The sequence below is a fragment of the Tyto alba genome, unplaced genomic scaffold, assembly GCF_018691265.1.
Source record: "Tyto alba isolate M040663 unplaced genomic scaffold, T.alba_DEE_v4.0 Super-Scaffold_13, whole genome shotgun sequence".
NCBI lineage: Eukaryota > Metazoa > Chordata > Aves > Strigiformes > Tytonidae > Tyto > Tyto alba.
The window spans coordinates 20,037,639-20,054,016 of record NW_024881275.1 but is presented as its reverse complement, the minus strand read 5'-3'; the positions used below and the strand labels follow the sequence as shown (position 1 = coordinate 20,054,016).

The window sequence follows — 16,378 nt, the reverse complement described above, 5'->3', positions numbered from 1 at the left end:
ATTAATAACTTTTACTTAGCAAAGTCAATATTGAACTAGAAAGGCAATAAACACTTCTATGAAAAATTCTGCCAGTGACTGGCTTTTTTCTTGCTCTCTCATGCTTAAAGTGATTCAAGATTAAATTTAAAGTAATGATAATAATCCTACTTAAAGAAAAACAAAACCTGAGATTCATGTAGTCATCATCATGCAAGCACTGCTTAAGAATATACTTTAACATTTTTGTTCAAAGTTCCTTTTTTTCATAATTTACCTATTACTTTTCCTATTTTATGCATTTTTTTTTCCACTATTGCTTGCAAGATTGCAAAAGAAGTCAGTCAAAAGATCAGGCAAACAATGTAAAGGGACAGATCTGAGAACAGAAAACTTACAAAAATATGATTTCTTATTATGAACATAATTTTTACCCAACAGTGAGTCAGACTCTCAGTGAGTTCAGTTTCTTGAAGAGTCTTAGTATACACATCAAATATTTCAGGATGAATGAAAAAAACTCTCTTGTTGAGGAGAAGATACAGCAATTTCTAGAGCTCTGCTCTTTATCTTCCCCAAGCAAGGCAACAGAATGGTTTTGGTCTTAATCATTGTTCAGAGCACTGCTGTTGGGTTATCACACCTGTCTTTTTTCTCATCTATCTACAAAAAACATTTTCACACCAGAAAAAGATACATAGTCCTGCAATAACAAAAACAGTTCTGCAAAATATGAAAGGTTCTAGTTCCCCTTTGTCATATCTGCATGAGAGATTCTCACTTTATTTTTATAACCTGACAGGAGACTGATTATCTAAACAATAAAAAAACTCTGCTTCAAAATTTCCAAAGATTCAGCACCACAAAAGACTGGTCAACCTAAACACAGCCATGGTCCCACCTGCTTACACCACTGAAATGATGCAATTTCTTAAGAAAACCCTTCAACCACTTAGTGACACAGGGACTGCCATACATGAACAAATGTGAAAGAACAGAGAAGAGTAGCAGGCTTGCATAAGTTGACAAGAGCACAGGCCACTCTCCTGAAACAGGATACTGGTCAAGTCCATTTATCGCAGCAGCTCCAGCCTCAGCTAACCAGAGAGCTCTCTGACCAACATGAGGTAGCCAGATGTCAAAACATTTAAGATCAGGAATGAATGTTGACTTGCACGTGCTCCCCAGAGGCTTCCCAAGGTGAACTACTACAGATATGTTGTCAAATTGTGACTGGGGGAGAAACTTGCTCTCTTAGGCTCTTCTCCACCTTGAAACAGGCTAGTCAGATGAAATCCTCACTAGTTTTTCCCATTTAAAAACCATCACCATGTAACTGCTACCAAACAAAGATGAGACTGAACTGCAGTTTGTAGGCACTGCGCTGCAGCATGCTGAGCCAGTAACACCAGCGCTGCTGCTGCTGCTTGAGTTATTAACTGCACAGTCTGTGCTAACAGGTTCAGAAACGCTAGGCTGCAGCATGTAACTACTGCATGCTACATATCACACACTGCTCCATGAAATACAAAGTGGTATTCAATAGGTGACAAGTATTTTTCAGATTAAGTTTTCTAAACATTGTACATACCATAGACATTTCTTCTACCACATGCTTTTGCACATATCCCACTTACAAGACCTTCCTGCAGCTTGAAAACGGATGCTTTCATTATTATTACTAGTTTGAACAGTGGATAGGTATTTTGCCTCTACACACCCCCCTGCCCCTGAAAAAGCATGGATCACAGCATACATACAAACAGGGAATGAGAAATGCTGCTTTTGTAAAAATATGCACCCAATACTCATGACTACTTTAAGAGTTAATCAGACAAGTAATATAGTAATCATAGCATGATTTTATCTCCATATGTAAAATTACTGTTCATGGTATTGCTGAAAGGAAAGACATAATTAGAACACAGAAAGAAAAAGATCTGAGCAGGTCCAGAGGGCATACACAACTCCCTCTGGTAATTAAAGAATTCATGCTGCACTCTGTTTGCTTCAAAACCAATAATCAAGTTATCAGAAGGAAGTTAAGAGCCATAGTCCACTTACTTCATGGAATGTTCTAAATAAAATATTGATTTAATAATAAAAAAGGAGGATGAAGATTTGGAATATTTTCTTGTTTCTATGAACAATGGACAATGTGATGAAAGCTGTAACAACTCCAGAAAACAAGAGAGAAGGAAGAACAGTTATTTTTACTAGGTGATAAAAAGAACCATGATCTTTTTGAAGATTCTTAACTCATATCCTTAAAAAGGTTTGTTATTGGACTTTGCTCTCCTAGGGTTCCTCTCTTATATAGCATCCATAGGATAGCTTTTATTAACCAATGCCATTATTACATATTAAGCAATTTTCACTGATTATTTCCATTTTCCTAAGTTCATCCTCTTCACTAAATTGACAGAAACCAACTTTTATTTGCATTTGAGAAGTCTAGATCTGGACAATTCACAGTTTAAAATACCTTTGAAGAATCAAAACTGAGCAGCAGTCTGAAGTAATGGCAAATGTTGAATTACAGCTCTGAGTACTGTTGGTGGCCTTTCAGTTTCTCAGATATTAGTATCTTTGTAAAACACTAAATATGATCTCAAAGATATTACATTTATGTTTCAAAGGCAGAAAATTCCTGTCTGGCTCTGGTTAGTTGATTGTGTTTTCCTCAGTAAGGTATGAAACATGCTATGTTACAGGTGTTCAAGAATGTTTCTCAGAGATTACATTTGTAATATAAATTTAAAAAACATGGCTAGCTGAATATAGCATTGCATTATTTCCCACGCCATTTTTACTAGAAGTTTCCAGACAGTGCTGCAAAGCTTAAAGTTACTTGTTTCCCATGCTTTGCAAGTTCACCTTTTTTAACCTGAATTTTACCCTATCATGTTAATAATGTGAAATTGTTACACTGATAAATCTTGTCCTTGCAATAGGACACAGGCCAGAGACATTCTCATTAAAACAGAAGAACTGATTGAAGTCCTTGGAACACTTTGGTGTATTAAAGAAAGCCTGAGTTAGTGTCCTAGTTTCAGCTCGGATAGAGTTAATTTGCTTCCTAGTAGCTGGTATGGTTCTGTGTTTTGGATTTAGTGTGAGAATAATGTTGATAACACACTGATGTTTTAGTCCTCACTAAGTAGCACTTCTCCTAAATCACAGATTTTTCAGATTCCCGTGCTCTACCAGCAGGTAGGTGGACAGGAATCTGGGAGGGAGCATGGCCCAGAGAGTTGACCTGAACTAGACAAAGGGGTATTCCATACCAGAGGATGTGATGCTCAGTATCTAACTGGGGGCAGTTGGTTGGGGTCACTGCTCAAGCAACAGTCAGTGGGTGGCGAGCAACTTCACTGTGCATCACTTGTCTTTTCTTGGGTTTTATTTCCCTTTTTTTTATATATTCCTTTTCATTGCAATTATGATTACTATTGTATTTTATTGTTCATATCTTTATTATTATATATTATTTTATTTTCATTATTAAACTGTTCTTACCTCAACTCACAAGTTTCACTTTATTTTTCTGATTCTGGGGAGGAGTGAGCAAGCAGCTGTGTGGTGCTTGGGTGTTGGCTGGGGTTAAGCAAGGAGAGTCAGCACACTTTGAAGAAAACCAATGTATTTCCTTCAGATTTGAAAACTATATTTCTGGACAAAAGCAGCATTGCATTTGAAAAGCTGCTTCCTTTGTTTTTCTAGCACAGCACTCTTCCCCCCATGAAAATGCACAAAGAGCAGTAGTTGTGAAAGGGTACTCAGGAGGTATAGGGAGACAAGAAAAAGCCTCTGAAAGAGAGATGGAAGATGTTGGATACTGAAACTGAACATGAAATGCTGTAAGTCAGATGCCACTTAAAACTTTCCAGAGCTGAGAACTGTAAATGTAACACTGCAACAAAACAAATTTACATATATATCAATGCACACCCATATAGTAAAGCATATAATTTGGAGGTACTAACATGTTCATGAGACTCTGACAAGCCCAGTGGCAGAATCTGGAAGACAAATACTCTACATTGCTATCAGAGAAGAGTTTATACTGGAAAAAATGATTCATAATAATTTCATAAAATTCATTCATAAAATGAAGCATAAGTGTTTTATATGAAATATGCAACATTTGATTTCCATTATCCTATAATTTCTTGTACACAGTAGCTGTTTTAAGATGGAAAAAATATTAAACTAGCTGGTATATGATATCCACAGTAGTGATGAAGTCAAACAGATGGAAAACTTTTTCCTTTTAAAAGAAAAACTTGTAGATATGCAATATGGACATGAGCAGACTCCACCTGATGGAAACTTCATTTGGTTGGCAAAGATCCTGCATGCATGCAGAACGAGTTACTGCTTCCTGCTACGAGTGCTAGGACACGGCAACAGCTCTCGTGAGATTAAGTATAGTCAAACAATACAAAATATAAAGTGTACCATGAAAAGCACACGGAGAGCATCTGGAGAAAGCATGATTAAGCATTTAAGACAATTTCCCTGCTTTGCCACTTTTATGCAGTGAATACAACATGAAGTGTTAGACCCTGTGCATTTGCACAGAATACAATCCTAGTTTACTAAAAACATTCTGAAAGGGTAGTTATCTGTTAGAATTTTTGTTATGATTATTCTTACTGTTTTGGTTTAAATACTATAAATGTACCATAATGTGTACAGAGGGAAACTTCTTGAAGATTGCTTTTCAGTTTAATACCTACTACTGCATGTAAATGGAAATTTAAATTAAGAATCTGTTTTGTCTAGTTTTGTCTGTTTTGTCATAGAGTATGTTTTACATTTCAGCTGAAAAAAGCATACTGCTTTTCTACAGCATCTGCTGTTGGGCCATTTGAGATCAATTTGGCAAAACTTTTGTAAATAACAGATTTATTATCAGATTTTCTTCACTGATAGGATGTTTTTTAACTCTAGGTCCCAACAATACTCTTTGTGATAATAAAAGAATGTTCTTTCATAAAGTAAATAAAAACACCGAGGACTTTTTTTCAACTAGTAAGAACATTAATTGGGTTCACCATAAAAATGTGATATCATGTAAAATACCTTATTTTGCATGTTAATGCTTTGTAATTGCACAGAGCTTTTCAACTTCAAAGCTCTTTACATGAATTAAGTGGATGTCCCTGAAGGTCTTGAGTAAAATTTTCTTTGCCTTCAAAAAGAGATCTGCACCAGACAAAGCCTTTTGAAAAACACAGGACTGCACTTTGTTGTTTTAATCTACTGGAATTGCACATCAGATAAAATATTGCTACCATTTTGCAGATGAAGCAGTGGAAGTAGGGGGGAACTGAATGGAACTATCCTTGTTTATCTGAAAACTCTGTACTTCACCTTGGCTGTGGCATATTGAGCAACTGAGAAACAAAACCTGAGATAATAGTTTTCCAAAATCATGTCAACGCACCTTTCAATTATTCTTTTACTTCTGCCCCAAAGATCAGGTTGCCTGAAAGCCCAGCGATTACCTCCTATTGCACTGCTCCACACACAATGCCTCTGCTTAAGCAGTCAGGCAGAGAAAAATGCACTTGCTAGAATTCAGTCAAAAGCTGTTATCTGGTACTCCACTTGGCTTCTTCAAATGACATTTTAAAAGGTACTTGCTAGAAACAGGACGTTTCCCAAACACAAGGAGCAACGGTTATTCCCTTATGTCAGATAGACCAAAATCCATCACAAATCACCACTCAGTATTTTCAGACTGAACTTTCTTTTCACTGTCTTTTAAATCATGCTACAGATATCAAACTGCAATGGATGTTTACAACCTATGAGTTAAAATATGAATATTTTTTCAGCATCCTTTGCCATAATGACATTTTTTGATGAGTACAAGTAAGATGAGCAAGCATTCCTCTTTCTACTTACCATGTGATTTTTATGCCACTTCACTGGACACAGGGTGTAATACATTGGATCTTTTTATTGCTCAAGTTGAAAGTGCTCATTACCTATTTATGCTTATATATAGGAAAAAAGAAAGAGTTGTTTCAAGTGGCATACATCACACTGTTGTAGTGGTTGATTTCCTCAAGATCGTCTTCTGGGGTTTTGGTGCAGTTTGTGGAGGCACAGTTGCAGGTCTTGGAGGAGGAAAGCTATTACTGGGACTTATCCCCAACCCTCCATTTTCCAGAGGAAATGGAGGCAGCGGAGGTGGTGGAGGTGGCAGAGGAGGGCACTGGTGTGGCAGCTTTCCCACAACACGAGCAGGCTCACTATGCAAGTGCACCTCCCTGTTTTTAATGTTATACCTAACATCACAGTCAGGGCAATAGCCGTGGTACTGCACTTTTTCACTAAATCGTACCCGTTCCCTTGCTCCCGGCTGAGGACACCGCTCTTTCTCAGGTCTGTGCATCAGAGGCTGCATCGCAACTTTCTCCAAATTACTGTTCGGTATACAACATATATCTCCATTTGGGACGCGGTTGGGCCCGACCGGAAAGCTCCCATTTCTCAGCAAGGTACCGTTAGTCTTGACAGGGTTGGCAGGAGTCAGCTTTGGAGGCTCATCGCACTTGACAGGCGTCAGTCGCGGAGGAGGCGGGGGCGGATTTGGCTTCCGCAGCACAGTGAGGATAGCGGAGGGGTGTGCGGGTGGCTTGATGAGCGGTGCGCTGCCCCGCACCTTGACTTTCTCCAAGCTGGAAGCTGTTGTGCTGCTGGAGCTGCTGTTCAGCGTGTCTGTTTTGGAGCTGTCTGTCATCTCATCCTCCAGCTGCAGGTCGGACGTCAGTGTGTCAATCTGGTCAACCACCTGCGCAACAGCCAGAGTGAAAACAGTGAGAAAACCTTGCCCTAGTGAAGGCACAGAAAAACAAAAGCACTCTCCACTATCAGTTTCGTCCTTCCCAGAACTGATGCACCTAATCTTTTTTGACCATTTTTTTGGACTATTTTTTCTTGCCAATGTTGTTATCATTATTATTATTATTATTATTATTATTATTATTATTATTATTATTATTATTATTATTATTATTACTACTATTATTAACAACAACAACAATAATAATAATAGTAATAAAAATAAACAACAACAACAGCAACAACAGGAATGGCTAGTTTGCTAGCTCATCACCTAAACACAAAAGAAATATAACTTGAAATGCTGTAGAATGAAATTCCATTTCTTTCCCTCTAGGGTTTACTTGGCAATACCACTGCAAGTGAACTGTAATCCTTCAATATTATGCTTTGCCTTCCAGTGCAGGAGGAGACTGAATTATTTAACTTTAGCTTCTACACGACAGCTTCCAAATCCAAATCTTCTGCAGGGTATCCTTTAGCTCTGACCTTTCACACAGTCTATATTAAAGATGCATCTCTGTATAGATGATATTATACACCTGCAATTGTAAATTTTGTACACTCTTTCCTGGCAATTTTTTAACATAAATAAGGTACTGAGAAGTACCCGCTCTCTTGTATTAGACTGCATTATCTCCATCTATGAGTATTTTTCATAAGATCTGAGATTTTCTGAAGCAATCCTGAAATAGTATTTGCTGCAAGTAAAGGGAAAAGTAGTTTGGTTTCCAAAGTTAAAAGCATTTATTAACTCATGCACTTTATTCCAGGATTTCCTCTGCCTCCCATATTTCTGTTTGTAGTTGCTACAATGGTAGATCTTTTCTAGTCTTCCAGACTCCTTTTTCTAGTCAATTATTTATGCAATTGATGGTGCTTTCACTAGGTAGCAAAAATTTGTCATGCAACAATTAAAAGCCCTTCCTGAAAACTGCATTTCACTCACTATCTAGATGAACAACTGTAGTTGTAACCTACAGGTAACTACAACACACACCACAGGAAGCAAGCACATATTTGAAAACTGATCTTCATCCCTTACGTCCTCATAGGATACACATGAAGTAGTCAAGTAGCTGAAATGTTATTAGCTAACTTTGGTGCTTGTGCCATTTCTTGGGGTCCTTATGAGAGATCTGTGACATTCTGGAGGGAGAGCTGGAGGAGGCACCCATGTACATCTGAAATGAAACTAGACGACTCCAGCTGTGTCACTGAATCAATCTTTCTTACACCTTTGAGGCTTTAATTTCTACTTCCAGCTTTCAATAATTTGGTCCTAATACTACTGATTTCAACATAAGCCTATTTTTGAGGATTGTAACCCATACGTTAATGGCAAAAAAAGCGAAAATCATTACTGAAGGCTGCAACTCTTTATGTGGCCAAACCAGTAATGCACTTATTTGTCCAGTGGTAAACAGTAAATAATGAAAGCAAAATCACCACAGAATGAAAGAGCACTTTAGCTTCTACTGCTCATACTGTAGCTAAGAGTTGTGTAATATAAAATTAATAAAAATTCATCTGCAATAATTTAGTTCAGTGCTTTCCTTCACCTCAAAACAGCAAACATGAAGATAACCATGATCCAGAAAGAGAGCTTTCAAACATCTATAAAAAGAATTTACAGTAGTTTTTCTCTCACAGACAAAAAGAACTACTCATTTATCTACTATTCAAAGCCAAATATCATGTCGCATTTCAGTTTCTATTTTATCATTTTGATGCTAAAAGAGTAAAGAAAAACTATACACTTAAAAGAATAAAGAAAAATTATTAATTTAAAAGACAGACATTAATTCCCCCAAATAATCAGGATTTAAAATATTAGCCTAGAAGGTGAAAGATACAGTTGAACTCTGGTAACTGTCAGAACCCAACACCTCCTCCAGGGTACAGCATATGACTACTTCTGGAAATTTCAGAATAAAGGCAGATAAATTACATCTGTAATAAGACGGTGCAAAACTCATAGCAAGAAAGACAGTTTACAGGAGAAAGAACTCACATTATCACCTTACTTTACCTATGCAAACCAAGAACTTCTCAAAATGAAACAGTGAATCTAAAGGACCAAGGAAAAGACAGTCATGTTCTGGGCACTAAACCCAAAATTCAAGCACCACTCCACAAGTTTAGTATGGATTTTTGTAAATATTAGGATCTGCACACATATTGTTAAATATACAACGGAACTCTTTCCTGGAATCCAATATGTAACCTTTTAATAAACTATAACAGCTACAGAATGGATTGATGTAACATAAACCAAAAAAATCTCCTCAGGAAGTAAAGAAATAAAAAAGCTGTTAAACGGCTACAGTCAAGAGAGAAAGGAAAGACATATCCGTAAGGATGCTCAATATAGGAGCACTGGATAGCTTGTATATGTGACAGTGCATTGGCCTATATCACAGTATTAGGTAATACTAAGTGATAATATCTGTTTTTTTCCTATTGCTTAATAAGAGCTATATTAAAACGTCAAGAACAAAAACTGATTTCTTTGCAATTGGCCTATTCCAACAAAACCTTATTTTTATTTTCCTCTGTTTTCTACCACAATAGCCCCCTCAAAGTGCACCTATAATCATACTGGACCTTAGAAACCAACATTACACATGTGAGGAAAAAGACAACCATGGACTGCTGACATGGTTATTGCATAATTATCTATGGATAAATGTTATGGAGATAATCCAAATAATATATTAAAACCTCCTTACCGTAACAAAATTCACTCACAATTTCCAATGTGAAATTTTCAGTAAAGAAGAAAACAAAATAACAAAAATGTGTTTTAATGTTATTCTAAGACATACACAAAATTCTAAACATTTAATGTTGTTTTTCTTTTTTTTTTTTTTCCTACAGAACCAGTCATAAATGATGGCTTTTTTGCTTTAGGTCTTTTGTGCAACGAAGATTGTTCCTATTCCACATTGTACAAAATAAAGGTACTCTGTGTAATGTAATTCTAGAGAAACAAAACCGGGTGTTTATTATTTTGAGAGGACACATTAAAGGTGACATTCCACTGGTGCTGTGAGGATATAGATGTAATTATGCAGCACATGTGTGTCATAAAATGGCAGACCCTGGTGAGAAAATTTGCATCCATTCAAACTGTCCATCTGACTGAAGAAATTTTCTCAAGAGTAACAGGAAAGTCTGTTTTAAACTGTACTTGAATTTAAATGACTACAGAGTTTATCTCTTGCCCTCTGGGCAAATGCGTAGTACACACTGGAATTTTTTTGTCACCTACCCATTTGTAAAACATAAAACCAGCAATAAATGGTTCTGATATAACAGTACAGTTTATGTGCCCAGATTCATTTCCACCAGAAGTTGTGATTCTGTTTACTCTTACTCTCTTTGGCTTTTTTTGTCCCAGAAGAAAAAATTTGAATAAAATGAAAAAGTAATAGGGAACTGGTGACTAACACAGTGAAGCTGATGGAGTTAAAAACAAACAAACAAACAAACAAAAAAAAAAAAAGAAAAAAAAATAGCCTCCATTTCACAATGCACTTCCTATCGAAGTAAGAGAGATAATATTTAGAAAGAAAAATGCTGCTCTACTTGTGCAGAATCTGTCAATTTCTCAGTTCTGGAATAAAGCAGGACTTGTTTCACATGTACAGACATGGTGGAGACATTCTTTTATAGCCTGAGGAGCACCTTAGCCATTAACCGGATTTGAGCTCCACAGAGTTGTCCACTTCTCCCTCTACAGCGATATCCTGAGGCTTCAAGCTCTGTAGGATCTGGTGTGAATGAACGAGGACATCAGCTCATTCCTATGCCTTTTCTGGGTTCTTACTGGACATCAATATTAGATGCCCATGGGGGATGGAGTCCAATTTCTCTAGCTGACCCCAAGAAACTAATTAAAGTCTGTTAACACATGTACAGACCCAAAATATTTTATCCTGAAATCTAAATCATTCAGCAAGTCAAATCTCTGCTTATAGCATCACTTTATCCTTAGAAATATGTGCTTTTGGATGTTTGGTTTTTTTGTTGGTTTTTTTTTTTTTTATTTTGACAGCAATTGGGTATCTTTACCACATAATGAGCAGAAAAATCAGTTGTTTGAGTAAAGCAAATTTAATACAGATATGTTTAAACTTCACCTCCAGTTTACTGATTGAAAATTATTTTGTATTTTCTTGTCCTTTTGATTTTTTTATTTAGACCCTCAAGCCTTTCTTTCCAGTAATGCTCAAACTAGACAGAATATCAACAACAGCTTCTGTAAATATGTACATAAGAATTTATAACCACCATTTAGAACCAGCAATCAATTAACATGAATTAAATCTCATCTCTACCTAAACTCAAAACAGCAGGGGTATATTTCAAAACCAATATTAGCTAGCAGCAATTTACCACATTTAAAAAAAATCAACAATAGTAGAATTATAGTTGACTCATAATTATTTTGCTTTTTGTTGTTCTTTTGAATTTCTATGTAGACATTCAAGCTTTTCAGTAGATTTTGGAAAAAAATGTTAATTATGAATATTCCAATTAGGAAACAGTCAAGTGCTCAAATGCACCAGTGCTCTTAAATCACTTAACTCGGAGGGGCTGACTAACTCACCTTGTAAGCTGCTTCTTTTTGACTATTGTGAGAAACAAGCCCACGTATATATAAAAAAGGTTTTATAGGGGACAAAGTCAGTGGAGCAAAGAATACAGTGCTGGGCGTGATGTCACGCCCTCTGGAGCCAAAGGGGCTCCCTTTTATTGTATAAAAGGTTACATTTCATCTACTCTAATACATATGCATCACTACTCCAAGGATAGGGAGGGAACATTACAATTAGTTCCGAGAAATCATTAACATATCCCCCCACCCCAAATTCCTCCCATCTCGCTTGCGCAGTGCTCCCTGGTGGTCGTGGGCAGGGGTCTGCAGATGAAGGCTCGTAATCTTCTTCACGGTGTTCGCTAGCTGACCCTTCCTTCTGCACAGACTCAGTCCTGTGGTCAGGTACACCTTGTCCTTCAAGTCTGGGCCAATTTGCAGCTCCTTTGTCTTTATGGCTCAGTGGTTTCAGTTCCTCTCTTATCTCAAGGACAAGAGGTACCAGAGGTGGCCCATCCTGCCTTCCTTCCATTCGATCACAACGGGAGTTACCTTCCTTTGATATGGACCATCGATGGCCCCTCTTGTTCTTTCTCATTCCATTGCAAAGGAGTTACCATCTGGTGAGCATCCCAAGAAGAGGGGGGGGGCTGTTGGGTTGGTGTTTCCTCAGATCAATTCCCCCCTTTTCTTTTCCCAGTAGTAAATTCTTTTACTTCTCTTAAAATGTAGATCATGGTACTAATAATAGCTTTAGCCTAACTCAATAAAAGTAATTGTTTAATTACTTTTAGCGAAAGCAAAATTGTTCTATTATTTATCACAACCATATAACTAGAACACCTTCAAGGAAAAAAAAAAAAGTATTTCATGACTGTACAAAGACCACAGATCTTTGCTAAAGCAAATGAATACTACTGCTGTTGAGTTCTTGCTTATCAATGCACTAACTTTTAACACTATTTAAAAAATTGTATTTTAAAAATCTCTACTTCAAAAGATTTTCTCAAGATATCTAAACTAGTAACTTGAAAATTAAAAGCATGTAGAAATATATAATTGAAAAGATAATATGAAGTAATCAGGCATACCTTCCTCATACCAGAAAAATCCAAATCTTTAGAGTATGTCACAGGTGTTTGAGATGTTTTATAGACAAGCAAAATAACACACTTCTCTCTGCTTCAAGAGCTTTCAGGACTTCATTAGACACAGAATGAGAATAAAATGAAGCCAAAATGGAAGTGATGGATCTGTGGTTACACCTAAAACTTGTGCTTAATTTTGTTAGATGATTTTAATGTTAATTTTCTGCTAAATACATGCTATGAATAGTATCCGCCAAAGAAGTACAACTGAAAACAACAACAAAAAAAATATTAGAAGCTCATCAAAGAGGATACATGGAAGTGAAAATTCCACACTCCAAAGAGGACAGAAGTGAAATGAAGTACCTGTGCAGGAACTGACAAACAGCCGTGAGGAAGAAGAAAAGCAAACATGAAGTAACCAAGGACTGCTTCATGCTGACAACTTGCCAGGCAGTAGTTACTAAGAGCAGGCAATGAGGGAAGATCACTAGATTTTATGATGGCAATGCAAAACAAAACATTGGTTGCACTCTGAATATAGTCGAGCAATACAGCACAGAAGCAGAGGAAGCCAGAGTGAATCGGTGGGTGAATATTGTAAACGTGACTCCTGAGAGTGAAACAGTAGTGTAAAGAAAGCTAAGAAAGAAAAGGCAGATATGTAAGAGAACATCTCACAAGCAGCTAACAAAACTTTTGAGGTAATGGCTAATGTTCTAGGAGCAGTTGTGAGAAAGACTGCATGCAGGAGTTTATATACAGTATGTAAGATCTGTAGTAACATTACATGAGTTTTTATTCCCACTTCACTCAGATTAAGCATGGATATGATTTGTGTGACATTTATAAGATAGAACCATAAGTAAACTAAAACTGAAGATTACTGTTTGGGGACAGCTTTCTTCCCTGTTGTCTCTGGGAATGCACAGCATATTAAACTGTGAGAGAAAATGTAAAGCTCCTTGTTGTACACAGAGGTAAGGTTAAGTTATGTACTACCAAAAAAAAAAACCCTTACCAGTGTGCCTTTAGACTCAGAAATTCTGTGCTGCAACAGCCAGTGTATGGAGAATGAATCAATACTATCAGAGTAAGAAGGTCAAAAGGACATAAATGCTGTCCATCCCCAATAAAAAAGAAAAAAAATTGGAAAAACAAATGAAGTCATTGAAGTTGAAAACAATTTGCAGTGCAAAGATATGCTACAATTAACCCTATCCTTCAATGTTATCAAACTCTTACCTTAAATTGCTTAAAAATACAGAGCTTGCATAAAGTATTGCTTTTCCACTGAGGTCAAACTGCAGTCCTTGTTTAAAGTAACTGAGAATCTTGTCCAAGACAACATCTTGTGATTATTGAAAGCAGCTTATGCTGGCCTGATATTTTGTAAATGAATATATTAACTCACACCAATACTCAAAACTCCGTATTTCTTACAGGATGACAGGATCTCCTTATAAGATTCTAACTTGGCAATAAAAAGACTAAAACATGACACAGAAAGTAACATTTTTTTTCACTTTTAATTGTATCCCTAAACTTCTCTGAAAAGAGTATCTACAATTCATCACAAACACTTTGCTGTGCTTCTCTTTGTGTGATTTTTCCATACACATCCACAAGTATGTATGTAATCTAATGAGTTTTGTTATCTCCTTACAATAAATCTTTCATCAGGTTTGTTTTTCCTCCCATTTAAAGGAAGCAGGAAACAAGGTAGTAAGGTACTGATGTTCACTGAATATGTAAACCACTAGCTGCATTCAATCCACCATAGACAATTGTGCTTTTTTTCAACTCTTGAATAAAGAAGCAAATTGCTTTTCAGAAAGAAAAGTAATATACTCTTAAAGATTCATAAACTTTTAAGTTCACAGAACTTAAAAATTGTAATTTTTACTAAGATGTCCAGCCATTTTCACTTACGTTCTTCAAAGTTTCATATGGATTTATTTTTTTAAATTACTTGGTTCTGTACAGGCTAGTCCTTCTCAAAAAAGCTGCATAAGCAAAATGGAAATGGTACTCAGTTGTGATATTACATCTGAAATGGCATAGTTAGAATCCATATATTACTGTTTAGTACTACACCACAGCAGTGTGCAGCTATAAGATTTGATTTAACAGTTTGCTGAAAGTTTTCTAGAAAATGAATAGTTACAGACAGATACTGATCTTGGTTTTAAATCAACCAAAATCAAGTCGGGCCACGAGACTAGCAGAAGGTTTTGCTTTCTTTGAACTAAAAAATTACTGGGGGAAGGATTATTAAATTAGGGGGCATTCTTTAATTACAAATAAGTGCAATCAAAAAGTCTTAATTTAATTATTTTTGAAGTAAGTCCAAAAACTCGTGAAGTCTGACATGGATAAATGTTGTACTGTACATGCAAAAATAAACTACATGGCAAACCAGAAGAAGAAACATATAATTAACAATAAAACAGCAATCAGCACCACCACAAAGAGGCTACTCTTGCCTTTAAGTAAGGATAGCAAACTTGCTATCTCAATAGCTCTAATATCTTATGATTACATCTCTAATCCTACAAGAAATTGTTTGCTTCCTATAATTACTACAGGAATCTTTAAGACAAGCTGTCAAACTATTTACCTTCCTGTCATCTTAGCTCATTATTTCCTGTAGAGTTACTTGTCCTTTGATCACAAAAATAAACATTTCTTATAACTAAGGACACAATTAAGCTTTTTCCCCACCAAGCTTTGGCCTGTAAATCCTGAACCATCATAGAACCATCAACAAGAGGTCCCTATTAACAGTGAGAGAGGCAATATTTCCTTCTACAGTTTAAACTGCATAACATCAGAGTAAGACCATGTTCTCAGGTGCTTATATTCCAGTTTCAGTCATCCATGGTCATACCTTTTGCATTTGTCACAGCTAACTTCTCTACGCTGCCCCCTCCCTGCCATCTCCAGTGAATACTCCAGGTCAAGGAGAAATGGAACCAAATTTAGGTGAGAAACATGTTTATAAAGTTGCATAAGCCCAAAAAATTGCAAATAGAAACCAAAAGAAGACCTCTTCTAGGAGAAACAACTGGTCTACTTAGTACAATACTGAAAAATTACAAAAAGCTGGTGTCCAGGCAAGTACACAAGAATAGAAAAGTCACACAAATATTCATGTAGAATCTTATCCCAATCTCAAAGAATTTCTAACTCAAGGACTTGTTAACAGATTTTGCATTAAGTAGATCTCGACTTACTTATCTACTGTGAACATACCTATTTCTGCTTGAACCTGTATAAGCTTTTAACATCAGCAATATCCTGCAGTTTGCCACCTTCATTAATGCAGATATACCACCTACTCCTCTTTCTGCTTGAGAGAAAACACAGTAGCTTTTACAGACAAAGTGCTTCATGGACTTGCATAATACTTGAGCTGTAGCTGTTTTGTAAAACCACAGCTATGCAAGCCCCTTCAGTCTTGGAATTTTTTTTTTTTTTCATCTTTTTAAAACCAGAACAAATACATGACAAATGTCTGTAGAACAAAGAGTAATAACCTTACACAAGGAAACCAAGACTCTAATAGGTGGCTACACCGAGAAGTCCTTTTACCACCACTAGTAAATTATAATAAAAGTTGTATAGTGTATCCAGCAGCATCTTTGTATCTGAAGCTGATTAATAATGTCATGATAAATAATCACGTCTGTTTATGCGAAGATATTCTAGCAGAGCACTAGGGATGAATCTGGTATTTGAGTTAATCCACACTTCCAGGCAGATTCAAAGTTCATCTTTCAGGAGACGACTCTTACAATAGCATCTCAGACAGCTCAGTCACCTGCCCTGCAGCACCAGCAAAGGGCAC

General features: G+C 36.5%; 1 protein-coding gene across 6 annotated transcripts in view; it reads right to left on the bottom strand.

Moving 5' to 3' along the window:
• The window catches only part of PRR16 (proline rich 16), a 170,164-nt gene that overhangs the window by 57,819 nt on the left and 95,967 nt on the right, over positions 1-16,378 (bottom strand). For all 6 annotated transcript variants that reach the window (XM_042787988.1, XM_042787987.1, XM_042787989.1 and 3 more), the window contains exon 2: positions 5,896-6,787. In XM_042787988.1, coding sequence (XP_042643922.1) covers positions 6,032-6,787 — 756 coding nt within the window. In that variant the 3' untranslated portion in view covers positions 5,896-6,031. The remainder of the gene's footprint in view (positions 1-5,895; positions 6,788-16,378) is intronic.